Source organism: Entelurus aequoreus, linkage group LG04, assembly GCF_033978785.1.
Source record: "Entelurus aequoreus isolate RoL-2023_Sb linkage group LG04, RoL_Eaeq_v1.1, whole genome shotgun sequence".
Classification (NCBI taxonomy): Eukaryota; Metazoa; Chordata; class Actinopteri; order Syngnathiformes; family Syngnathidae; genus Entelurus; species Entelurus aequoreus.
In genome coordinates, this window is record NC_084734.1 from 31,645,255 (window position 1) to 31,671,403 (window position 26,149).

The 26,149-nt window shown below is 40.6% G+C and overlaps 1 protein-coding gene across 5 annotated transcripts in view; it reads left to right on the forward strand.

Annotated features, from left to right (window-relative positions):
• Window positions 1–26,149, forward strand: part of adgb (androglobin) — a 148,064-nt gene that overhangs the window by 22,515 nt on the left and 99,400 nt on the right. For 4 of the 5 annotated variants that reach the window (XM_062044596.1, XM_062044595.1, XM_062044594.1 and 1 more), the window contains exons 9-18: window positions 113–270; window positions 1,181–1,257; window positions 2,470–2,644; window positions 3,099–3,192; window positions 3,363–3,513; window positions 9,707–9,752; window positions 20,050–20,158; window positions 20,225–20,288; window positions 20,505–20,537; window positions 20,891–20,993. In XM_062044596.1, the coding sequence (XP_061900580.1) occupies window positions 113–270; window positions 1,181–1,257; window positions 2,470–2,644; window positions 3,099–3,192; window positions 3,363–3,513; window positions 9,707–9,752; window positions 20,050–20,158; window positions 20,225–20,288; window positions 20,505–20,537; window positions 20,891–20,993 (1,010 nt within the window). The remainder of the gene's footprint in view (window positions 1–112; window positions 271–1,180; window positions 1,258–2,469; window positions 2,645–3,098; window positions 3,193–3,362; window positions 3,514–9,706; window positions 9,753–20,049; window positions 20,159–20,224; window positions 20,289–20,504; window positions 20,538–20,890; window positions 20,994–26,149) is intronic. The other variant, XM_062044597.1, reaches the window with a different exon arrangement.

Below are 26,149 nucleotides of genomic sequence, written 5' to 3' on the forward strand. Positions count from 1 at the left end.
ATTTCAGTAGGCCTTTAAGAGTAAAACAAACAATGCCATTATTTTAGGGATTTTAGGACTCTGACTTTATTCGCTTGCCGCCTCACCTGATTCTTTTTCAACCTCTACACAGCTTCCCCTGTCGGAGAAAAACATGGGATTTCCTACGAAGCACCATCCCTGAATTTGTTCACCAGCCTGAGAAAATTTCGCGAAGAAAGTTGCATGCCTCAAGGTGGAGGCGTGCGTCTTTCAGTGACCACAGGAGCAATCGATCGGACCAAAGTAAAGGTCTGAAACGTCCCACTGTCAGTCATACTACACACAAATAATAGTTGTGCTTCTGTTATGGCCATGCATATAATAACTCTATTTTCATCTTCCTGCATTCATAATTCAACAAGTATAGCGCATGATGATTAATATTTCATTCCATGGCACAATCTTCATTCACACTTGTGAGTGACTAGATTGTTTCAAATATTCAACCTTTATGATATTGCCGTAGTGATTAACTTGCGGGACAAGAACAGCTGTGAGAGCAACTCAGAGCCCTTTTAACGTCGCTCCAAGCATCACTTCCTGTTTTCCTACACTCATGTATTATGAAGCAGGCAGGGCGGGTTCATCCTTATATGGTGGACTATAAATAATCCAGCAGAGGGAGCAGTGTCCAGGACAGACGAGCTTCCCAAGTCAAGTGTGGTTATCTCATGTAGGCAACATCCTCAAAAATGATGGGATAATTGTCTGACAATTACTTGAAAAGATGTGGGATAAAAATCTGTTCTGTATTCCATCATTTGTATTATACTGTAGCTATTATGTTGAGTGCAGTATTAACACAAAGGACGAGAGGCACATTATGCCACCGGTTCTATTCTCTATTGAATCCGCACACATTAAAATCCTTCAATTGCTACACAGTTACTGCTTCAGTGTTCTATTGTTAATGTGCTGCTCGTGTATTAATCTAGCAGTTCGCCTATCATGGCTCTCTGTAGTCCTTTTACATTCCTTTCCATACCCCCTAGCTGCTTTTTGTCTCATAAAATCCACTTTAAGCTGGGCCATGTGTAAATACCCTGCATGGGTACCTCCCAAATCTTTGACCTCCCAAAATGTGGTCTTTCATTGCAAATCTTCTGTAATTTTGTGGTTGTGATGTTGGTCGTTCACTATTTATGTGCATATTTCTCAGTTCATCCCAAGATGGTTGTGTGTGCCAGCTTCTATCCCAATCAGCTACACAACGAACCCTTTGTGTACACAAACATGGTACGTTTATTACTGCTGTAGTGATTTTATTATGTAGTGTGGGGGGAGTATAATACATGTTGGGCATTCAAATATTTGCATACATGTAAGAGTATAAAGGAGGGTTAGGTCCACAATGAACAGGGAAATAACATATTACAATATGTATTTTTTTTACAATGTTATTCAACAACTGCTTTTACTACATGCAGAACCAATACAGCAGCAACATTATATATAGCACATATGTATACATCTCAACAGCTGACGTAAGTGTGTGTAAACTATAACAATATTATTACTGTATGCAAATATTTTATTAAAAGATTATTACCTAATTCACATTCATCATCAATTTATGAATTACACTTTTCTTACATATTTTCCACTCCAGTATTTACTTACTTTGATGGTATTACTTTAATGGTTGGTATTATTTTATTTTGAACACATAAACAGTTACAATTACAATCACATATTTTCAGTTACATCAATACTATTACAACATGTCCCAAAAAGAGTAGGAAGAAGCAGATCTTAATTAATCCTACTCTGTTTCCGTATTTTTTTTTTGGTTAATTATCTTTAATTTTCCTTATTTTATGTTTTATTAAACTTTTTAATGTTTTATAGTTATTATTTATCAAACTGTTTTTACTTAATTTTTAACATTTACTTTTGAAGACGTTTTGTTCTTCTTTTTTGTTAAACTTTTTTTAAATTTATCACTGCACAAGTTATACTATATCTACCAATTGCAACGCATTCTTTATTATTTTCCCTTCATACTAGAAAATGGTGACACCTAAATACAGGAAGTAAACAAACTTTTTACTGACAAAATATATACAAGCATACAGTATGAATCATTGTCATTTTAAACTTGTGGTGTGAATGAATAGTCAGTAATAGACACGAAGACAGAAGGGCTATGATTGAATAAGCTCTGCTTCCTTCTACTCCTTTTCGGTCATGTTGAATTATATGTGCATGACATTCATCTATTAATGTGCAGCCTAATGTGCAAAGGTAATGTTCTGCAATGTGACATTGCCTTAACATTTTCTTATCAAATACCTGTAAATCGTACCATTGAAATTACAAATTCATTTTTATAAATTCAACTTATGCTTGCAATTATTTTCTTTTCAGTGAGGCCCTTACAGTAGTTAGTCGTCCTTGTGCTTGCTAGGTGATTGATTTCTGCACATTTGTGTGTTTGCTGGCACACAGGCCGACTCCTCAGAGACTCTACGTCGCTACACCCTCTGTTTGCATCACAGTCACATCCTCCTTGTGACCAGAACCCGGGTCTGCTCTTTGGAGCCACCGCCTCTACCTCCACCTTTACCGCGCTGGAAACTTTTCCGCCAAAAAAAGAAGATTGTGATCAGCGATGAACCACGAAGTAAGCCGAATGAATGCATGCCAAGAAGGGGGAAAAAAGGAAGAAAAAAAACACAGAGGCGTATATCAAACAATTTGAAAAGTACACATTCACTGGTACAGTGTAGGTGAATGTCATAGATAAATACGACTAGTGAGCAACGCAAACTCTAAATCAGGAGACGATACGGTGAAAAGGTTACGCAGCGTTGGAAGATAAAATCGATTCTGGCTTGCATATGTCGGACATCAGCTGATCTCTGATGCGTTTACAAGCACAGATAAAAAAGCTTTTAACTGTTGATACGCTTTAGTCTTAGAATTTTATCGGATTTAAATGGCTTAGCTTTGGTTGTTTTAAATATTTTTCTTATTATAGTATTTTGAGATGTATTTAAATGACAAGTACGTAACAAATCAAATATATTATTATTAAAGTGCCCATGTGATATATATTCTGTTTTTTGCTTTTGCAGCGATTCCTGAGTCCAAACCAGAGGAGTTCATCGCAGTTGCCAGCCCTTTTATTGACCCTCATGTCAAGAGCAGCTCTAGCCCCGTTTTAGAGCAGTGTGTTTTCCACACAAATCATATGTGCCATCATTCCTTCTCATAGTTTAGCTGTGTGGTAAAAACTGATGTGACGCATGACTCATTCGTAAACAATAAGTCCCATTGCTCCATATGATGCTGCAGGATGGACGCATACTGTGTGACATGACTATGTGTCTTTCTGTCAGAGTGGACAAGTGGAGCACTCCGAGAAAGCTGTCCCATAAAGCCCCTCTGGACTCCATCGCTGAGCAAATGGAGACCGAATGCAGCGAGGAACTCGATCACGTTGCAACTGAACCCTCTGATACGTGTGATAACGCTGCTGACGACACAGAGGTACTTCTAATTACTCTCTGCAAATGCATCCTCTTCATTTATGCAATGCAATATGTGCATATAAAACCACTTATAAAAGACAGAACTAGTCGTAATGTTAGGTAGGTATAGTTAAAACAGTCTTATGTTTGCGGTCACCTGTCTATGGTGGCCAATAGCGGCCACAAAAATTTCCCCCACAGAGAAAAGTAGTTTTAGACACCTTGTCTATAACGGCCACTTATTTTGCATACCAAAATATTTATTTTACTCCTTGTAGGGGCCACTAATATAAATATTTTTTTCATCGATGCATGATCTTGATAGCTGGAATCTCAGCAGTTGTAATTTGTTACGGAGAAGTCCTTCACTAAGTAGAGGAAGCGCATTCACACACAAACACGCACACTTTCTTTCTGCATTAAATTCTATTATCAGCACCATTTCTTGTCTTCTCCATCTATTAAGCTACAACCAGGGTGCATACTTGACTGTACATCATTGTCTTTCATACACACACTTATGATAGCATCAATGTTGCCTTTCTGCTTTGTTCTCCCCAGCAAAACTATGCCACTGCGTACTTCTGAGTAATTTCCACTTGCATTGCTGATCATGTGACCGTGGTGTCACATAAATATTCAAAGACGAAAAGATCATACGTCTGTATTATAGTCCGTTCGCATCAACTTCCGTCTTTTTAACAAATGGGTAAAGAGGGGAAGATGTATGCCGTAAAGTTAGTCGGCACATTTGTAGTTTTTTGTGTGGCAGGGTTCCTGCCACCCTCGTCAAAGTTGCTAAGTGCCAATGAAAGCGACACAGACCCCCTCAGGCCATGACAGGGGTGTTATTCAACTAGTTGTAAGTCAATGTATCATCCCAAAAGTTATGAAAATATTTTATGAAGGTTAAAATGTTACCTAGTGCTGCTTTAAGTTTTTGTCCAGCTATCCTCAGATAGAATAATTCTTAAATCCAGAGGTGGGCTGTGCGTTTCCCACCTAGGCCTTCAGTGATGTTCGACTTTAAAGATTACCTCTCAAAATACCATAACTGATGTCACCACATGACCATTGCTGGAAAAATACTATACAGAAACACATTTACGCCCTACTGAGCATTGAATCACATCAACAGTATACAAAACAGGTTATTTTCTGGTGCATTTAAAAATCAATTAAAACGTATCAGCAATTAAAACATATCTTATGTGGTACTGTCAAAATTAAAATTGCAAAAAACATTAAAAGTGAAAAAATAAAATATTTGAACTCACAATTAGTAGGAGCTATTCGACGCCTTATAAGCCAGTGGTACCCCTCGTCGTCGGCTTATTCGAGTGGAAATGGCGAGCATTTCATCTCCAGAACAGCTGAGCTAGCTTCCGGGGTTGGCCGACATCGTCTCACAAGATGTAGTTTCTCTTTAAATATCCTTCTTGAAAATGGCCTTGCAAATATATATCTGTCACCTAATCAACGTTTTGTTCTCCTTCTCTGCTATCCCGGTCTGGCTACGGCGCAACACTTCCTGCTTCCTGCAAAATTGAAACTTGTGAATGGATACTCACTTTGGAATGACAAATGAGTATCCAATCACAGTCTCGTTAACATCAGGCTACTTGGATAGGCTACTGTCAACAACTTGTTATCTGATTGGCTATCGCAACTGTCTATCAACTCTGTGTTCTCAAATTCATCCGCTAACGGTCCTAATGAGTATCCAATCACAGGACGCGTAAACATCTCATTCAACGTGAGGCCAGCTGGAAGGCCTTACTGACAACTCGTGATCTAAATGGCTATCGCGACTGTCTATCAACTGTATGTCCCCGTTCACTTACAGTGCACGGATGCCCGCATTGTTGATTCTGAAGGCCTCTGGCAGATTTGGTACAGCATGGCAACATAAGCTAGCTAAATTCTAATTGGATACAAACTAAAACTAAAAACAACAGCACTGGAAGGAGCATAATATGACATGAAGAGACTATGAATACTTTTAGATATTTAGGGAAAGTAAATTAAATAATTTTATCTTTAATTATGATCATGATTTCTGGTTATGTTAGGCCAGCAGAGAAGGCCTTGCTGGCCCTGACGGCACACCACTGCTTCAATCCCCCTCCCAAAGTGACTTATTTGAATTCAGAGACTCGGGGCATAAATTAAAAATTTGGTTATAAACACGTGTAATAGATCCTTTTAAAAAAACACATCTAAAGCTGGTAAATCTGGAAACCTAGGGCAAGTATGTATTATGCACAAAACTGCAGATCTTTAGATATCTAAAAAAAATTGTGTTTAGAGAGTGAAAATGTATTACACAGTTGCTGAAGAGGCTAAAGTGTTGTCAATGTATAAATCTTTAATGTTGTTGATCCCCAGACTTGACCACCTTAAAAAAGCACCATCGACAAGAGAGGGAGGGAAAGCATGATTAGCAGTGATGGGTGCAAGACTAGAAATGGTCTGTAAACCAAAACCAAAAATGGTGTTATTTAATGTCTGGCGGGCTTCCTTAATGTTAATGCATTCACGGTCAAAATAGTTTTTATAATGCTCTAGCTATGAAAATACTCTATATAATTAATCATTCATACTTCACAGAACCAATTAACAGCGATAAAGGAGGGTTTGTATTACTTTTGGCAACTAGAAGTATATTTTACTATTAGAGCCTGAGTGTGTGAATAAAATACACAACCAACAAGAATGCAGTTTAAATATGTTTAGAAATAGATATTAAGAAATCATGTATTATTGTTATTTTAAAAGTTATGTAAAGATTTGTGTTTCTGTCATACTTGCCAACCCTCCCGAATTTTCCGGGAGACTCCCGAATTTCAGTGCCTCTCCCGAAAATCTCCCGGGACAATAATTCTCCCGAAAATCTCCCGATTTCCGGCCTTATAGGAGACTATTATATATGTCTCCGTTATCCATAGATTTATCTATAACCCATAAAGTAGGCAGGCACGGAGCTATTTCTCAGCGTGTGTTTATTCCAGCCGGCACGTTAATACTGTAGCGACTGGCTACGGGTATTAGCCAATGACTTTGGCTGGGGGGCGGGACTTCCGGGAAAGATAGGGAAGTGATGTTGTTAATAGGAAGTGGGTGTTTGAGTTTTGCCGGGGAAAGGGATAGACACACATTGGAGCTGTTGTGTGGTTGAATTACATCTTGTGCAATAAAGACAAGACAAACAAAGAAGTCGTATGAGCCTACATTCCTGGGATTATTACAATAATAATAATAATACCTGGGATTTATATAGCGCTTTTCTAAGTACCCAAAGTCGCTTTACATGTTAAAAACCCATCATTCATTCACACCTGGTGATGGTAAACTACTTTCGTAGCCACAGCTGCCCTGGGGTAGACTGGCGGAAGCGTGGCTGCCAATTTGCGCCTACGGCCCCTCCGACCAGCACCTGTCATTCATTCAACATTCATTCACCGGTGTGAGTGGCACCGGGGGCAAGGGTGAAGTGTCCTGCCCAAGGACACAACGGCATGGTAAGAGGCGGGGAGCGAACCTGCAACCCTCAGGTTTCTGACACGGGCGCTCTACCCACTACGCCATGCCGCCCCATAATACATGTCAGAACAAAAGCTACTCAAATAATGAAAGGTAAGTGTTATTTTTTTTTTAAGTAAGCAGCAAGTACAGTACAGTTAGTAGAACAACTGTGTTTTCATTAATGTTTACTGTACTATATACATATAGTACAGTAAATGTATATATATATGTATATATATATATATATGTATATGTATATATATATATATGTATATATATATATATATATATAAGAAATACTTTAATTTCAGTGAATTCTAGCTATAAATATACTCCTCCCCCCTAACCCCGCCCCCCCGACCCCGCCCACTCCCCACCCCCCCAATCTCCCGAATTCGGAGGTCTCAAGGTTGGCAAGTATGGTTTCTGTCACCTCTCATACCTCCAAAAGAAGGACAATCAGAAAAAAATATGTCCTCCTGTACCTACATTTACAAGCCGTATCAGATCAGTGCATAATAATGTGCCACATATCACTGTCGGTAACATAAACAGCATTGTAACGTTTGAAATAGTAAATCCATTAAATGACCTGTTACTTGAAACATATTCTCACAACATTATTTCCAACACTGGTTTGAAGAGTGTTGTTTTTTAGAAAAAACAATGGTATATATTCCCGCTTCTTGCAGTCCTTGCCCTTGCGTAAGTATGCAGTCATGAGGCTAGCTGTGTATGTCAGTGACAACAAGGCTGCCATCCCCCATCTCAAAGTCACTTATGTTGTCCCCCAGCCAGGCCACTAGTGACTGGGGGCACATTTGCGCTAAACAAGCAAGAGACGGGAGATGAGGGCGCTGGGTTTGGCAACAGAAGCAGCAGCAACGGAGCGAAGAGCAAAGAGAGCCAGGAATAAGGAGGCGAGCACAATGACTAATGAGAAAGAATAGGGAATGAAATATAGGGAAAAGCAGTACAGCAAGAAACAATGTGAAAATAGAATCTCTGGTGTGTTAGGTGGTTGCGGTGGGTCTCGTGCGGGTAGAGGTCACGCAATTGCGCTCAAGGAAGGAAGAAAAAAGCAGTGCAATTAGATAGTGAGCCATCAGTGTCTACGTCTCCTGAGAACGGCTTCATTATTACACTTCACTTTTAGTATACAGAGGGAAATAGAGTTCATATTAATTGCCCTCTTATGTAACCAGGACCAGTTATGTTATAGCGAGGTTAGACCAGGGCAAGAGCTGAGTTGCTGATTAATGTGTGTGGGCGAGTGTGTGCCATCATACGTGTGCTGCTGTGTGTATGTGCACGCTGGAGTTCATGTGACAAGGCGTTTGTTGACCCCTCCCTCTGTTTCAGTCAACTCTTGCCAACAGAATCAACATCTGCGCTGAGCCCCCAGGATTAGAAAAAGAAAAGATGGTGGTGTCACATGATGTTCCTAATACCCCCAATGGGTTTTTTTCTCCCTTCCCAGTTTAATGTGGTTTAAAGAATTAGGGCCCTTATGCAAGCATTCTGCCTTAACCTTTACTATTCTTGGAATGTGCTTAACCACCAATGGTCTTCTGTGGTTTTGAGCTTAGTAGACTGATTTTTGATATCTGATCCAAACTGTTTGTAGTCCCTAAAAGGTGAAGTTTTGACAGCAAAATCACAAATTGAAAAAATACCTCGGTGAAAAAAGTAACATAGAAGAAGTCACTCAGTGAGAAGAGACTTAACTCCGCTGTCACTTAATAAAGCTCCATGAAGTCTGGGATTAAAGAAATACCCTCTCCAGTTTTCAGCCCATGACCGTGATTTGGTCACAAAAAATAGCTTTCTAATCAAAAATGCTACAGATTAAAATCCTAGGAGTCTGGCATGTAAGATGAATCACGTAAGACAAGCCATCTATTTAAAGAGAATGTCTGATGTGAGCGGACAGCACTTACTATGCTTAATTTGGAGTCGTGGACGCATAGAAACGCACTGTAGGAGAAAGTAAATAAGGGAAGTTGAGTGTGTCTCCTAATCACGATGCTTCTTTCCCGTTCTGCTTATTTGAATGAGGCGTGACTCACACAAACACACTGATTCATCAGTCTTGCCGGGGATTTTTCAAAGTAAACTGGTACCAGGCTTGCTCCTCCAGGAGGAACAATTGACATCAAAAGGAAAGTTATTTGGCTAATATGGGTGCACCACCTTACTGCAATGTAACAACACAATCCCAACACTTTCCAATCATCTCCCGCCAGGTACAACATGATGGGATTTATTTTTGACTAATTACGTAAATGTAATTATTTGTCAGGCAAATAACAATGAATTCGCAGCAGTTGATTATTTCCTCCCTCGAATAGAATTAACATGCTAAACAACAAACTAATAACTTCTCATTTGTTAGTGATAGCCAGAGTAAATTAGCGCTGCTATTCCCATGCAGTTTTTTTTAGCAGCAGGGGAGAAGAAGCCCTTGTCACATCAAACCCTGTCTGGTGTCCTGTGGTGATCAGTGATGATGGCGCACCCCCACAGCTGTCATTGAATGGCCAGTGGAGGGGTGTCTCTGGAGGCCCGCCTCTTGTAGGGGTCTCTGGGAAAGGCGCGTCTCTGGGGTGTGCCTTTGATAGTTTGACTGTGTCACCAACTCCCTGTTCATACATGCCTCACTTTTTGCTTCGTTTCTGTCCCTTTAGGTTGCTGCAGAGGACAAGAAGAAGGACGAGGAAGTCAACCCTACTGGTACACGCTACTGTACTGCACTCAAGCAATGATGAAACAAAAGACTCGTTTTTTTAAGGAACGCCTCAGTGGCTACCAGTTAAGTTAAAAGAAACCTCACTTGTTAAACACTCTTAGTAGGACAAATGAGCAGGAATGAACCTACATATTTTTGAGGCCCCTATTATACAAACACTGACAAAGAAAATAAACCAAAAACCACTGTCTACTGCCGAGGATGCTAGTTTATGGGGGATATGTCTACCTAGAACCTTTTTATGGGCACTCAAAGTGAAAGTGAGAAAAATCCATCATCTTTTGTTTGCTCTACTTTTGAGAGAAGAGGCGCTCAAATGGTCTCTTTTGAAGTTTTGGCATCATTAAGGGAAAAATAAAACAACCTTCCATCCTCATGAACACGGTACCACCGCAGCTAGTTAAGCATGCTCCATGTTGACACCCACCACTTAACAAAGAACAATTGTAAAAGAGAAAAAGGCTTTACTACGTGTCTTGAGCTATAGAAACTTTGCTAAATATCAATCAGTGGTGTGTTTGACAATTGGGTTTTTCTTCTGCAAATAGGCTAAATGATCATAATAGTTGCTGTTAAAAGTGAGTGCATTGCAGCTCCTATAGCTAAGCTATGTTTGTGTCCTCCTGTACCACACGTATGTTATGTTGTATGTGATACAGCGTTTGAGCTCACTGGCGAGCTGGCACTGTCTGGTGTCCATGGTCCTGTTGGCGTGTGGTTGTAGGTCGCGGTTTTTTGATCACTTTGATTTGATCGAGTGGTGCTGGTTGTCTGGGGTATTGCAGCCGTTGTTTCTGCTGCTGTTTGTTTATAGTGTGGGCCAAAGGGGACGGCATGGCGAAGTTGGGAGAGTGGCTATGCCAGCAATCTGAGGGTTACTGGTTCAATCCCCACCTTCTACCATCCTAGTCACGTCCGTTGTGTCCTCGAGCAAGACACTTCACCCTTGCTCCTGATGGGTCCTGGTTAGGGCGTTGCATGGCAGCTCCCGCCATCAGTGTGTGAATGTGTGTGTGAATGGGTGAATGTGGAAATAGTGTCGAAGCGCTTTGAGTTCCTTAAAAAGGTAGAAAAGCGCTATACAAGTATAACCCATTTACCATTTACCATTTAATTGTGGCATCGCGTGCACGTGGTGGTTGTCGGGGATGGCGTACTTGCTGGCTTTGTTCTGGTTTGTTGTCGTGTTGGTTAGTTTGTCGGGTGTCGGCACGGGCCTGCCCATGCGCTCTGCCACGCCGTCTTTCACGCCTGGTGTCATGCCGTCGTCTGGGTTTGGGGCTAGTGGGGGCCCGGTTGTTGGTGGGGCGGGGGCGTTCTTCTTTTCCGACTTCGGGGCGTCCCGCCTTTCTGCCTGCATGGGGTGGGGTCCCTCGCTGGCTTGGGTGCTGGCTGTCTATAGCCTGCTGCTGGCCCTGCCTGGGGTTCCTGTCGCTGGCAAGCCTGGCTTTTTCCCTGGGCGCCGCACCTTCTGTTTTGGGTTGGGCTCTCTTGGTGGTTTGGGCCATACTTTGGTTCCCGCACACACTGGGAGACAAATATATTGTACATACAAAACTACATACTGTACCTACTCACATACACACAATTATACATACATATATACACACATTAATACATACATACGCGCATACAAAGGTACTCAAGCACATACATAGGTACCTACGCTCCCACATACATACACAAATACAAAACATACATACACACTCACGGTACATACTGTACATCCACCCGCACATTCACTGTACAAACATACATATACACATACCCAGTGTTGGGTTAGTTACTGAAAACCAGTAACTAGTTACAATTACGAGTTACTTTATTTCAAAAGTAACTCAGTTACTAACTCAGTTACTTACACCAAAAAGTAATGCGTTACTGTGAAAAGTAACTATTTAGTTACTTCTTTTTTCCCCCTTTTTTTTAAGGCTCCCATTAATGCCCTTTTAGCCTTCATTTCAGTACTGTTATTGCACTGGAGAATAATACAATCTGTTGATCAACTTGACATGCATTTGCATCACTGAACTCAGAAAGCAATGTGGTCTACATACAACACACAAACAATGTGGTCTACATACAACACACAAAGACAAAGATATGTTTCAAAGGGCCAATTTATTTCAGGCCAGAAAAAATTGACAAAACTGTTTTAAATAGCTGCAACATAATGGCACTTTAACTTTAACTCTAAGTAGATAGGATCTTTGATCCAAGACACAACTTACATTTAACTAAAATGTTATTTTCTTTGTGCTCGACAAAAGAAAAGTATTGAGAATGTCTCCATGTAAAACTCGACTTCTGGCTTCACCGTGATGTCTTGTTAGTTATTATGAGAGTAGCGTATGTGTGTGTGTGCGGCCCTTTAAGATATGACAACATGTGAGGTGAGTGACGTCAGTGAGTGAGTGGGCGAGAGAGGTGAGGGAGCGGCGACAGTGAGTGCGTGCAGGTGTTCTAGCTTGCTGGATGGCTGCGTGCAATAAAGTCACAAAGTTGCAACAAACCGCCGGTCTCGTCATTCACCCTCAGCGGTAAAGACCCTCTTCCGGGTAAAGTGAAGGTTGTTAGCCCCGAAGTACGGCTCTGCGGGGAGGCGTGCTTTCCCCCACCCACAGAAAGCACGCCTCTTATTTTCCACCGGAGCGCTCCAATAAAACACACTCAGATCTTCTGTTTCTAGCCGATCCTACATAAAAAATAACGTAAAATAACGCAGTAACGCATCATGCAGTAACGGTAACTGAGTTACTGCATATAAAAAATAACGCGTTAGATTACTAGTTACCGCCGAAACTAACAGCGTTACAGTAACGCGTTACTTAGTAATGCGTTAGTCCCAACACTGCACATACCGTACATATACAAGCACATATGCATACCTACACTCATGCGTTTCATCAAACACATATTAATGTTGTTCCCCTAGGGCAGGGGTGGGCAATTAATTTTTACCGGGGGCCGCATGAGCAACCCGAGCACTGCTGGAGGGCCACATCGACAATATTTCAATTAAATTTTGCTCAATATTATTTTTGATATATACCGTAAGATAAATAATAATAATAATATTAATAATAATAGTAATACTTCAACATAGTGTGTGTAACAGCATTCCATGACTAATATAAATAAATTAACATTAATAATAAATGACAGTAAAATAAGCACACGTATGACTGAGGAGTCATAGTGTAACTTTGTGTGGTGTTTGAGTTGTCCGACTTTTTGTGTGGCCATAAACGCACCAGTGGTCGTATGCGTGTTGGTGACAGACGACAAGTTGGTTTTGGCCTGGTTTGTACGGCAGAAAATGACTAGTTTTTCGAGATAGAAGTGTTTTATTCATGTTTTTGGTGTGGTTATGTCCGCATATAAACAGTTTTGCTCAATAAAGTGATCGATATAATTCCTGTCCTCGAAGCATCTCGATAGACGTTACAATAATTGAACGGTGTTGACGAACACCGTTAGGGCCGCTTGTTGTCACTGTCACTCAAAGTTGCATTGCAAAATTACATAGAATAAATATGTTTATTTTGTTTAGAATTCAGATGGGATTTGATTTGGTGCGCGGCATATATTTGCTGCGCGCAGCGGACGCTTGAGCAGTGCGCAATTGCGCAGGCACGCACCTTAAAGGGAACGTTGCTTGGCAGTCCATGTCTTGTTGAAAACACGCCATTCGTCATCAACTTTTCTCTTTTTAGCGTCTCGGGTGTAAACCGTGCATCACTTGTCGCTGCATGTGCACCTTCACTCGCAGGTTACACACGGACACACGCCCATAAATAATACTTTTCAAAATAAAAGCAGCACAGTTGTATTGCGCGCACGACATAGATGTTTTTTCAACTTTATTTTGTAATTTGTGATTGCAGTGTTCAGATTCACTCACAATCACGCACACGCATACGTCCACACGGAAGTAATACAAATAACGATTTTCAAAACAAAAGCAGCACCGTTGTATTGCACACTCGACATAGATACTTTTTAAAATGTATTTTGTAATTTATAATTGGCCTCACGCGGGCCGGACAGGGACGCACAAAGGGCCGGATGCGGCCCGCGGGCCGCAGAATGCCCAGGTCTGCCCTAGGGGAAACTGGATAACATACGGCACACTGATAAAGCTTAAAGGCCTACTGAAACCCACTAGTACCGACCACGCAGTCTGATAGTTTATATATCAATGATGAAATCTTAACATTGCAACACATGCCAATACGGCCGGGTTAACTTATAAAGTGCAATTTTAAATTTCCCGGGAAATATCCGGCTGAAAACGTCTCGGTATGATGACGTTTGCGCGTGACGTCACGGATTGTAGCAGACATTTTGGAACAGCACGGTGGCCAGCTTAAGTCGTCTGTTTTCATTGCAAAATTCCACAGTATTCTGGACATCTGTGTTGGTGAATCTTTTGCAATTTGTTTAATGAACAATGGAGACAGCAAAGAAGAAAGCTGTAGGTGGGATCGGTGTATTAGCGGCTGGCTACAGCAACACAACCAGGAGGACTTTGAGTTGGATAGCAAACACGCTATCCGACGCTAGCCGCCGACCGCACCGATGATCGTGGTGAAGTCCTCCGTCGCGCCGTCGATTGCTGGAACGCAGGTGAGCACGGGTGGTGATGAGCAGATGAGGGCTGGCGTAGGTGGAGAGCTAATGTTTTTAGCATAGCTCTGTCGAGGTCCCGTAGCTAAGTTAGCTTCAATAACGTTGTTAGCAACAGCATTGCTAGGTTTCGCCAGGCGGGACAGCATTAACCGTGTGGTTACAGGTCCACGGTTTGGTTCAGTGTCTCCTGATAGTAGAAGTAATAGTAGTATTGTTGATCTTCGGTCTATCCTTCCAGTCAGGGGCATGTTTCTTCTGTTTCCATCTGCAGTTAAGCACGATGCTATCACGTTAGCTCCGTAGCTAAAGTGTTTCGCGGATGTATTGTCGTGGAGATAAAAGTCACTGTGAATGTCCATTTCGCGTTCTCGACTCTCATTTTCAAGAGGATATAGTATCCGAGGTGGTTTTGATTGATTGATTGATTGATTGAAACTTTTATTAGTAGGTTGCACAGTGAAGTACATATTCCGTACAATTGACCACTAAATGGTAACACCCAAATAAGTTTTTCAACTTGTTTAAGTCGGGGTCCACTTAAACTGATTCATGATACAGATATATACAATCAAATACTATCAAATATATACTAACATCATAATACAGTCATCACATAAGATACTCATCAGAGTATATACATTAAATTATTTACATTATTTACAATCCGGGGTGTGGGGTATGGGGGGGGTTTGGTTGGTATCAACACTTCAGACATCAACAATCCATCCATCCATTTTCTACCGCTTATTCCCTTCGGGGTCGCGGGGGGCGCTGGAGCCTATCTCAGCTACAATCGGGCGGAAGGCGGGGTACACCCTGGACAAGTCGCCACCTCATCGCAGGGCCAACACAGATACACAGACAGCATTCACACTTACATTCACACACTAGGGCCAATTTGGTGTTGCCAATCAACCTATCCCCAGGTGCATGTCTTTGGAGGTGGGAGGAAGCCGGAGTACCCGGAGGGAACCCACGCAGTCACGGGGAGGACATGCAAACTCCACACAGAAAGATCCCGAGGCCGGGATTAAACTGACGACTATTTAGGACCTTCGTATTGTGAGGCAGACGCACTAACATCAACAATCAGCATCAACAATTGCATCATCAGAGAAATGGATATTGAAACAGTGTAGGACTGACTTGGTAGGATATATATAGCAAGTAGTGGACATAGAGAGAGATCAGAAAGTATAAGAAAAAGTGTAAAAAATGTGTCTACATTTGATTGTTTGATTGTTTACATTTGATTATTTATAGTCCGAAGAGGTATTATGTGGAAGGGAGGGTGTTAGTTTAGGGTTGTAGTTGCCTGGAGGTGTTCTTTTAGTGCGATTTTGAAGGAGGATAAAGATGCCCTTTCTTTTACACCTGTTGGGAGTGGTGGTTTAAAATACAAATCCGTGATCCACAATAGAAAAAGGAGAAAGTGTGGAATCCAATGAGCCCTTGTACCTAAGTTATGGTCAGAGCGTAAAAAGATACATCCTGGCGTCCTGCGCTGCACTCTAATTCTTCACTCTCAATTTCTTCATCCAATAATCTTTCATCCTCGCTCAAATTAATGGGGTAATCGTCGCTTTCTCGGTCCGAATCGCTCTCGCTGCTGGTGGAAATGATTGTAAACACTGTGCAGATGTGAGGCGCTCCACAACCTGTGACGTCACGCTACTTCCGGTACAGGCAAGACTTTTTTTTTATCAGCGATCAAAAGTTGCAAACTTTATCGTCGATGTTCTCTACTAAATCCTTTCAGCAAAAATATGGCAATATCGCGAAATGATCAAGTATGACACATAGAATGGACCTGCTATCCCCGTTTAAATAAGAAAATTTCATTTCAGTAGGCCTTTAACCTATTGTTACTATAACAATCTACAAGGTAACACAGTTCCTTTCTCTTTCTTCCCCTCCATTTATCTGCTTTCTTTTGTATTTCAAGTTATTACATATATGTATTGTTCCATTTGAAACAATTGTATTGTTGATAATAGAGGTAATTATTGTTATTATTCATCATCAATAGTGCTATTTCTATTGGTATTTGTATTGCTCCATTTGTAGTACAATAAGTTTCATTGTCATTTCTGTCTTATTAATATTTACTTCACCAACTGCTTCTTTGCTATCACTTTTCGTATCATATTTGTACATATCGTATATGCTAATGTTGTTCTGATGTTGTGTTTTTTATTGTTATTGTTGTGTTTGTTGTTGTCTCTCTGTCTTATCCCCCTTTTGTATCCCGCAATTCCCCCCTCTGTCTTCCTCTTTCTCCGGTCCGGCTGCGCCAAATAATAATATAAATCCATTTAATAAAGTCAAATACAAGTAAGGCAACAAGAGAAGTATCCCACACTTCTCTTTTGTAAAATAAATCTGTACAGCAAATATGGGCATCTACATCAACAATAGGATTTGCCTGAGTAGCTGGACAGGACAAAAAAAGAAAAAGTACTGTATGTGATACAGCATATGGGGCTTCGGATTTTTGGCTGAAGTATCCCACAATGCATTGCCGGTAGCCATATCGGAAGGCTGGAGTCATTTTTCACAATAGCGCTACACGTAATATTTGCTAACTATTTATTGGAAAATAACATTGCAACAACATTGCACTGGCTGTGATACGCACTATGGTAAATGTGAAAAAATCAGAAGCCCTGTATTGCATTTACTGTATTGTTGGACAAGTTCAGAGTTGCAGTATACAGTACATGTAAAGAAAAGTAGATAAAGTACACACCAAAGAGACAGGCTTAAATAGACACAACTTATCAGCATTAAAGCTACAAACCCCGTTTCCATATGAGTTGTGAAATTGTGTTAGATGTAAATATAAACGGAATACAATGATTTGCAAATCCTTTTCAACCCATATTCAATTGAATGCACTACAAAGACAAGATATTTGATGTTCAAATTCATAAACTTTATTTTTTTTTTGCAAATAATATTTAACTTAGAATTTCATGGCTGCAACACCAAAGTAGTTGGGAAAGGGCATGTTCACCACTGTGTTACATGGCCTTTCCTTTTAACAACACTCAGTAAATGTTTGGGAACTGAGGAGACACATTTTTCAAGCTTTTCAGGTGGAATTCTTTCCCATTCTTGCTTGATGTACAGCTTAAGTAGTTCAATAGTCCGGGGGTCTCTGTTGTGGTATTTTAGTCTTCATAATGCGCCACACATTTTCAATGGGAGACAGGTCTGGACTACAGGCAGGCCAGTCTAGTACCCGCACTCTTTTACTATGAAGCCACGTTGATGTAACACGTGGCTTGGCATTGTCTTGCTGAAATAAGCAGGGGCGTCCATGGTAACGTTGCTTGAATGGCAACATATGTTGCTCCAAAACTTGTATGTACCAATCAGCATTAAAGGCGCCTTCACAGATGTGTAAGTTACCCATGTCTTGGGCACTAATACACCCCCATACCATCACAGATGCTGGCTTTTCAACTTTGCGCCTATAACAATCCGGATGGTTATTTTCCTCTTTGGTCCGGAGGACACGACGTCCACAGTTTCCGAAAACAATTTGAAATGTGGACTCGTCAGACCACAAAACACTTTTCCACTTTGTATCACTCCATCTTAGATGAGCTCATGCCCAGCGAAGCCGACGGCGTTTCTGGGTGTTGTTGATAAACGGTTTTCGCCTTGAATAGGAGAGTTAGCGACCAACTGTAGTTACTGATAGTGGGTTTCTGAAGTGTTCCTGAGCCCATGTGGTGATATCCTTTACACACTGATGTCGCTTGTTGATGCCGTACAGCCTGAGGGATCGAAGGTCACGGGCTTAGCTGCTTATGTGCAGTGATGTCTCCAGATTCTCTGAACCCTTTGATGATATTACGGACCGTAGATGGTGAAATCCCTAAATTCCTTGCAATAGCTGGTTGAAAAAGATTTTTCTTAAACTGTTCAACAATTTGCTCACGCATTTGTTGACAAAGTGGTGACCCTCGCCCCATCCTTGTTTGTGAATGACTGAGCATTTCATGGAATCTACTTTTATACCCAATCATGGCACCCACCTATTCCCAATTTGCCTGTTCACCTGTGGGATGTTCCAAATAAGTGTTTGATGAGCATTCCTCAACTTTATCAGTATTTATTGCCACCTTTCCCAACTTCTTTGTCACGTGTTGCTGGCATCAAATTCTAAAGTTAATGATTATTTGCACACAAAAAAAATGTTTATCAGTTTGAACATCAAATATGTTGTCTTCGTAGCATATTCAACTGAATATGGGTTGAAAATGATTTACAAATCATTGTATTCCGTTTATATTTACATCTAACACAATCTCCCAACTCACATGGAAACGGGGTTTGTACATAAAACATCATGTTTACAATCCCAGTAGGGCAAGGCTATCCAACTGGTGGCCGGGAATGACATCAGGTCGTTCCTAGATTTGATTTCAAATCTTGGAAGAAACTTAAACATTTTTGCAGCAATCTTTGACTAGCTTTTCATTAGTAAGTTCTTAAAACAGCAGAGCACTCCTTTTGTATAGAGGATCTTGGACCAGTGTAAAAACATGTCGCTTGTGTTTTAATTCACTAGCCATTTGGCAAAGTAGAATCTTTAGGGAATGGCTGATCCTTGCATTAACATTGTAATTCTGACATAAGAAATAGAGCAAAAACAAACCTCCACTACAGACACACCTGGTCCAGAGATTTCTGGAAATGCAGCCCCAGAACAATTTAGTTGAATAACCCTGCAGTAGGGCCTACAATTATCAATTTTAAACAGTCTAAACCACAGCATCAAGGCTACATTTTGGCCAACACACTTCTATCAGACTATCGTAGGACCTCTGAGACTTATAAATTGTACAAAATGGGACCTTTAATATTTTACAACAATAAAATAATGGACCTTGAAAAATGTCTGCTACCTAGGTTCCACTGTTTGTAATTATTAGGACCTGAATTGCCCACTTTCCTCGCGTCCATCCATGCCTCCTTTAGTTGGCCGAGACACTTTATAAGAAGATGGCGCTGAAATTATGCCTCACGACAGCCAGCCAATTCTCTCTGCCCTCGTTTAGTTGCTTAGTAACACCTGCAGGCTGAGTGAACGGCTAACTATTGCTCAGCATCAGCGATGCCGGCCCTCGCTCACCACCTCACTTTGCTCTGTTCAGACTCCGCAGAGAGCTGGTGTTGTGTGTTTTATCTATGTGTGTGTCTGTGGGCATATGTCTATATAACTTGGCTACTCCAGATGCTTTGAGTTAGTGGGAGCCAGTGAGTGGGAGTATGGAAGTGCATGTGTGCGCTTACACGGTTGCCATCATGTAGGAGTTTGGCCAATTCCAGTATCTGTATTTAAGATAATGATTTGAGTATAACTTGCTATGACTCACTGAAGGAAAGGCATTTTATCGCAGCATCTCAAAAGTTGAGTCTAACAATAAAGTGTCTCGTTAAAAGTGACATTCAACAGTTTAAGGACATCTTACATGAAAAAACATAGTTTTTTAATTCGCCAAGTTTTTTGCGCTTTAACCTATACAAATAAAATGTTATTAAGTGTTATTCAGGAATTTGGTTGCTTCACATAAAAAAATCCTGCAAAATAAAAAAAATGTAATTGACTCTCATGTTTTTTTTTCCAATCTTTAGTTCCAGATGTGCCCAAAAGTGCTACAAAGCAACATACAATTGTGGAACCAATCAAACCGATACTACCAGAGACTTGGGTGGAACTAGAAGACTTTCCTAAATGTTTCTGGTAACACAAATTATGATCACAGGACCTTCTAAAAAGTTTTGCATTCATGTTGTTTCCTCCCCCTAGTCGCCTGCTAATGTTCCATAACCCGGAAACTTATCCACACCACGCCCAGAAGTCTCTTCTGAAGGTACACTCTTGCTTATTCTTCCTTGTTAAACTGTGACCGTCAGGTCACCCTGTGCATTTTCAGTTGGATTCAGGTCTAGGTTCTTTCTATGCAAATTTTAAACTTTTTTATTTTTTTTGATAAAGCCAACTTTTTGTAGAGTTGGGGTCATTATCATGCTGAAAGGGGAAAGTGAGGCCACCGCGCTAGCATTAGTGCCCTATTGTCTTTCCTCAGGGGGAGTCACATCAACTATCAGCACAACTCAAGGTTTATGTCAGTGAGTGTATGTGAAGTGGGTTCAACTGTGTGTGTGTTTGCATATCTGCTCAGACGGCGGCGTTTCTGCTTGTCATTGCAGACACGTACGCATTATCTCCCCCTTGTCGTCTCCTTTATAGCCGCCTTTGCTGCCCCCTCTCCTTGTGTTTTAGTTTGTCACGTTTATCTCGCCTGACTTACTCCACTCTCCTACACCGCCACCCTCCGTCCTTTCTCCCATTAAGCCCAGCCTCTATCACTTTATCTATCACTCCCTCCCTGTGGCTCCCAGTGGTTCATTCTTTTCCTTGTCCGCCTTCGTACTGATAAGTGTGCCCTGTATGTATGTGTGTGTGTTCCAGTCTTCATGTGCAAGAGGCACTTACTACCTGTATGTGGACAGCTTGAAACCTTCTCAGATCCTCATCAGTTTCTCTGCCCTGCTTCACTGGGGAGAAACAGAAAGTAAGTCCACAATAATCGATACCTATATCTGAACAAACAACGGTGTCTTGGTTTTCGTCCAACAAAGACCAGATCATACGATACAATTTTTCCCATAAGAAATAGTGAACATCCAATGAATGCCTTCCAGACATCCAAAATATAAATACAAAACATGTGTTAACACATAAACAGTGTAGCAACTATCCTGTCCTGTAGTCACTGAGGCATGAGATGGGACGTTTTTTACTCGCTGCTACAAACAATTGTCCAGACAATGATCCAAGGTTCTGTGAAGTTTTTATTTATTTATTTATTTACAGAGAGACATAGTTTTGTATTTCATTATTGTTTATTTTGTTAATATCAGAGTCCGTTCTGCAAAAAGGTCATCCCTAGAAGCACACAGCTTATTGACAGGGACCCACAGTTAAAATATACATCATCATATAATATACAAAATACAGTACAATACAAAACATTTCAAAATCTACCCACCAAATACCCATTTACAATTTCATTTATAAATAAAAAAGGAATCTTTATACCCACCAAATCAGTCTCAATATCCTATTATTCAAATTTAATTAAAAGGTTGCATCTTGAAGATCTGCGATAATCTCATCATACATGCAGAGGTCAAGACCAAAAGTATGCGACTGATGTGAATTCCTCAACCATAAATTCCCATTTAATATTACAAATAATTACAAACAAAAACATGACTGTACTGGTTCAAGAAATAAAAAAATAGTGTGAAACTGCTGTGAATCAAAAGAGTTTACCTGTGTGAACAAGCAGTAAAAACATAAGATTTCTTTGTAATGGCGCAACCCTGATTCCTTACATCTTTACTCACATAGCCACTGCTCTAGTGCCACCAGTGGACACCTAACATAATAACATGAAAACAAAAAACAGTTTTACATGCAGAAAACAATGTGAAATACATATAAATGATGAATGAAATGAATAAATTCACAATTTTATTTACAACTCTTTTTTGGCAAATACAACGATGAGCTGGTATATGTTCTTTTTTATTATTATTATTAAATAGTGTTCCTCCCCTTTTCATTAAAGTGTTGGCATTTGCAGCATTTTTTTCCCCATGGTGGATTATTTTGCAGTCATACTCAATTAAAAAAGCACAGCCAGAGTCACCATGTAGCATTTTTTTGTTTGGGCACTGGATTGCAGATAATGATATGCAGGCAAACACGCAATGTTTGCCTGTACGACAACTGGGTCAGTTTGCACAAATATTATAGCAAAACTTTTGGTCATGATCATTCCTATGAAAAGTGGTGTGTATGAAAACCGAGGTACCACTGTAATATAAATTCTTTAATTAGAGATGAGGGGTTTTGGAAGCAGCGGACACTTGAGTGTTATAAATAAATCGTTATTTTAAAATTGTGACAACTCATACATGACAAGTACATTTTTTTTAACTCAAATAAGTTGGAATCAATCAATGTTTATTTATATAGCCCTAAATCACAAGTGTCTCAAAGGGCTGGAATGAAAGGGCAACATTCCTTTTTCACACAATTTATCAGTAAGGATATTGCACAACACAGCAACAACAAAATCAATGTTGAAATAGCAGTGAGAGCAAACCGACACACAGCAGCATTTTCACACCAACGTTTTAATCCTGTAAGACCCAAATATAGAAAAACCTTAAAAAAAAATAAAAATTGATATTTCAGATGTTGTTGTTGGATGCAGAAATTGAAGAGTTAAAAAAAAAAATGTATGTATGTTTTTAGAGAAATGTTGTAATATTGCAACATTGGGCTTTGATGGGAGCATAATTTCTGTATTTGTTCTTACGTTGTCTGAACAACTAAGGGTTCATTTGCAGGGTTGATTGCTTACTTATCCCCATAACGGTATATACCATTAATAATAATCAAACATTAGTTATATTTTATGAAGTCATCTATTACAAATATAAAAAATATGAAACAAGATCAAACTTTTTTTCTTTTCATGACATTGGTCATGAAGACTTTCATTGGTCGGGAAAGTCCTAAAAACAGTCCCTATCGTCTGTAAAACAAAGGCGGACATCACACTTTCTGCATTGTGTGTTGGTGGTCTGCAGCATCATCATCTCATCCACAGAGTTGTGCTCTTCTGGTACCACCTGCAGGCATTTCTCTTTGAATGAATCAAGCCAGAGTCTGAGTTTCCATAGTTTGTCTTTCTTTTCCGTCTCAGATACTGTCATGTTGTTTACAAAATGTAATGACGTCAACAGGGATTGGAATCTGTTGCATGGCATCACATCAGCAACAGGTGGTGGACCAAGTGCTCAGGGTAGACTATAGTGTCTGCCTGGTAAGTCGCTTTGGACAAAAGTGTCCAAATTCCATCAATGTAAATGTAAATGGGTTAATGGATCTAATTATCATACTAAAATGAAAACATGCAAACCCCCATTACATCCACACATTCAGGAACATTCCTTTCCCCAGAACTGAATTGTCTGTTGATAGCTTCTTTGTGGACAAAGTCATGGAATTTTAGGTCAGGCTGATCAATTAAGTACATTTTTTAGAGATAAAACTTTTAAATCAGTCACCAGAACACAACACAAGGGTAGAATGTATACTATCCATGTATAGAGAAAATACTTCAGGCAGTGATGTAGTGGAGGGAATACAACCTGTTTGAGCCCACTGTAACAAGACAGCTATTTTGACTACCACCATACTTGCCAACCTTGAGACCTCCGATTTCGGGAGGTAGGGGGTGGGGGGAGGGGGCGTGGTTAAGAGGGGGAGTATATTTACAGCTAGATATATATATATAAGAAATACTTGACTTTCAGTGAACTCTAGCTGTATATATATATATATATATATATTTATTTTATTATATATGTATAAATAAAAGAAATACTTGAATTTCAGTGTTTCTTTATTTACACATATACACACACATAACACTGATCAACTCATTGTTGAGTTAAGGGTTGAATTGTCCATCCTTGTTCAATTCTCTGTCACTATTTTTCTAACCATGCTGAACACCCTCTCTGATGATGCATTGCTGTGTGGCACGCACAAAAGTGCTTTCATCAAATGCACTAGAGTCTGGAATCTTCCATCTCTCCCTAGCATGGCTCAAAACCGGTCAATCTTTGCTTCCTGAGGAAGATCTTCACTGCCAAGCACTTGGTAGTCCACTACTTCTTCCCGGAGGCTATCCAGGTCCCATCGCAGCTGCGGCTTGGAACTTACAAGCGTATTTCTTCATCTTACTCGTCGTTGGCATCGCCACGGCTGTATCTTCCTCGTTCTTCTGCTTCGTCTCCTTGTTGTGTGCGCAGTTGTGCACTGCACTCTCTAAAAGCCGTAGATGTTATTGTCACATATGCATGAACAGTAGATGGCAGTATTGTCCTGTTTAAGAGTGTCACAACATTGCTGTTTACGGCAGACGAACTGCTTTACGGTAGACGAAAACGTGACTGCTGTTGTTGTGTGTTGTTACCGCGCTGGGAGGACGTTAATGAAACTGCCTAACAATAAACCCACATAAGAAACCAAGAACTCGCCCTCGATCATTCTACAGTTATAGCGTCATTGGGCAGGCATGCTGTTTATATTGTGGGAAGCGGACGTGAAAACAGGCTGTCCTCACTCAGGTCCACATGGAGCTGGAGATGGCGTGGCCTCCAGCTCCGCCTGAATTTCGGGAGATTTCGGGAGAAAATTTATCCCGGGAGGTTTTCGGGGGAGGCGCTGAATTTCGGGAGTCTCCCGGAAAATCCGGGAGGGTTGGCAAGTATGACTACCACATTCACCCAGTGTTGTACAAACCCCTTTTCCATATGAGTTGGGAAATTGTGTTAGATGTAAATATAAACGGAATACAATGATTTGCAAATCATTTTCAACCCATACTCAGTTGAATATGCTACAAAGACAACATATTTGATGTTCAAACTGATAAACTTTTTTTTTTGTTGCAAATAATCATTAACTTTAGAATTTGATGCCAGCAACACATAACAAAGAAGTTGGGAAAGGTGGCAATAAATACTGATAAAGTTGAGGAATGCTCATCAAACACTTACTTGGAACACCCCACAGGTGAACAGGCAAATTGGGAACAGGTAGGTGCCATGATTGGGTATAAAAGTAGATCCCATGAAATGCTTAGTCATTCACAAACAAGGATGGGGCGAGGGTCACCATTTTGTCAACAAATGCGTGAGCAAATTGTTGAACAGTTTAAGAAAAATCTTTTTCAACCAGCTATTGCAAGGAATTTAGGGATTTCACATCTATGGTCCGTAATATCATCAAAGGGTTCAAAGAATCTGGAGAAATCACTGCACATAAGCAGCTAAGCCCGTGACCTTCGATCCCTCAGGCTGTACGGCATCAACAAGCGACATCAGTGTGTAAAGGATATCACCACATGGGCTCAGGAACACTTCAGAAACCCACTGTCAGTAACTACAGTTGGTCGCTACATCTGTAAGTGCAAGTTAAAACTCTCCTATGCATGGCGAAAACCGTTGATCAACAACACCCAGAAACGCCGTCGGCTTTGCTGGGCCTGAGCTCATCTAAGATGGACTGATACAAAGTGAAAAGTGTTCTGTGGTCTGACGAGTCCACATTTCAAATTGTTTTTGGAAACTGTGGACGTTGTGTCCTCCGGACCAAAGAGGAAAAGAACCATCCGGATTATTATAGGCACAAAGTTGAAAAGCCAGCATCTGTGATGGTATGGGGGTGTATTAGTGCCCAAGACATGGGTAACTTCCACATCTGTGAAGGCGCCATTAATGCTGAAAGGTACAGTACATACAGGTTTTGGAGCAACATATGTTGCCATCCAAGCAACGTTACCATGGACACCCCTGCTTATTTCAGCAAGACAATGCCAAGCCACGTGTTACATCAACGTGGCTTCATAGTAAAAGAGTGCGGGTAGTACTAGACTGGCCTGCCTGTAGTCCAGACCTGTCTCCCATTGAAAATGTGTGGCGCATTATGAAGCCTAAAATACCACAACGGAGACCCCCGGACTGTTGAACAACTTAAGCTGTACATCAAGCAAGAATGGGAAAGAATTCCACCTGAGAAGCTTAAAAAATGTGTCTCCTCAGTTCCCAAACATTTACTGAGTGTTGTTAAAAGGAAAGGCCA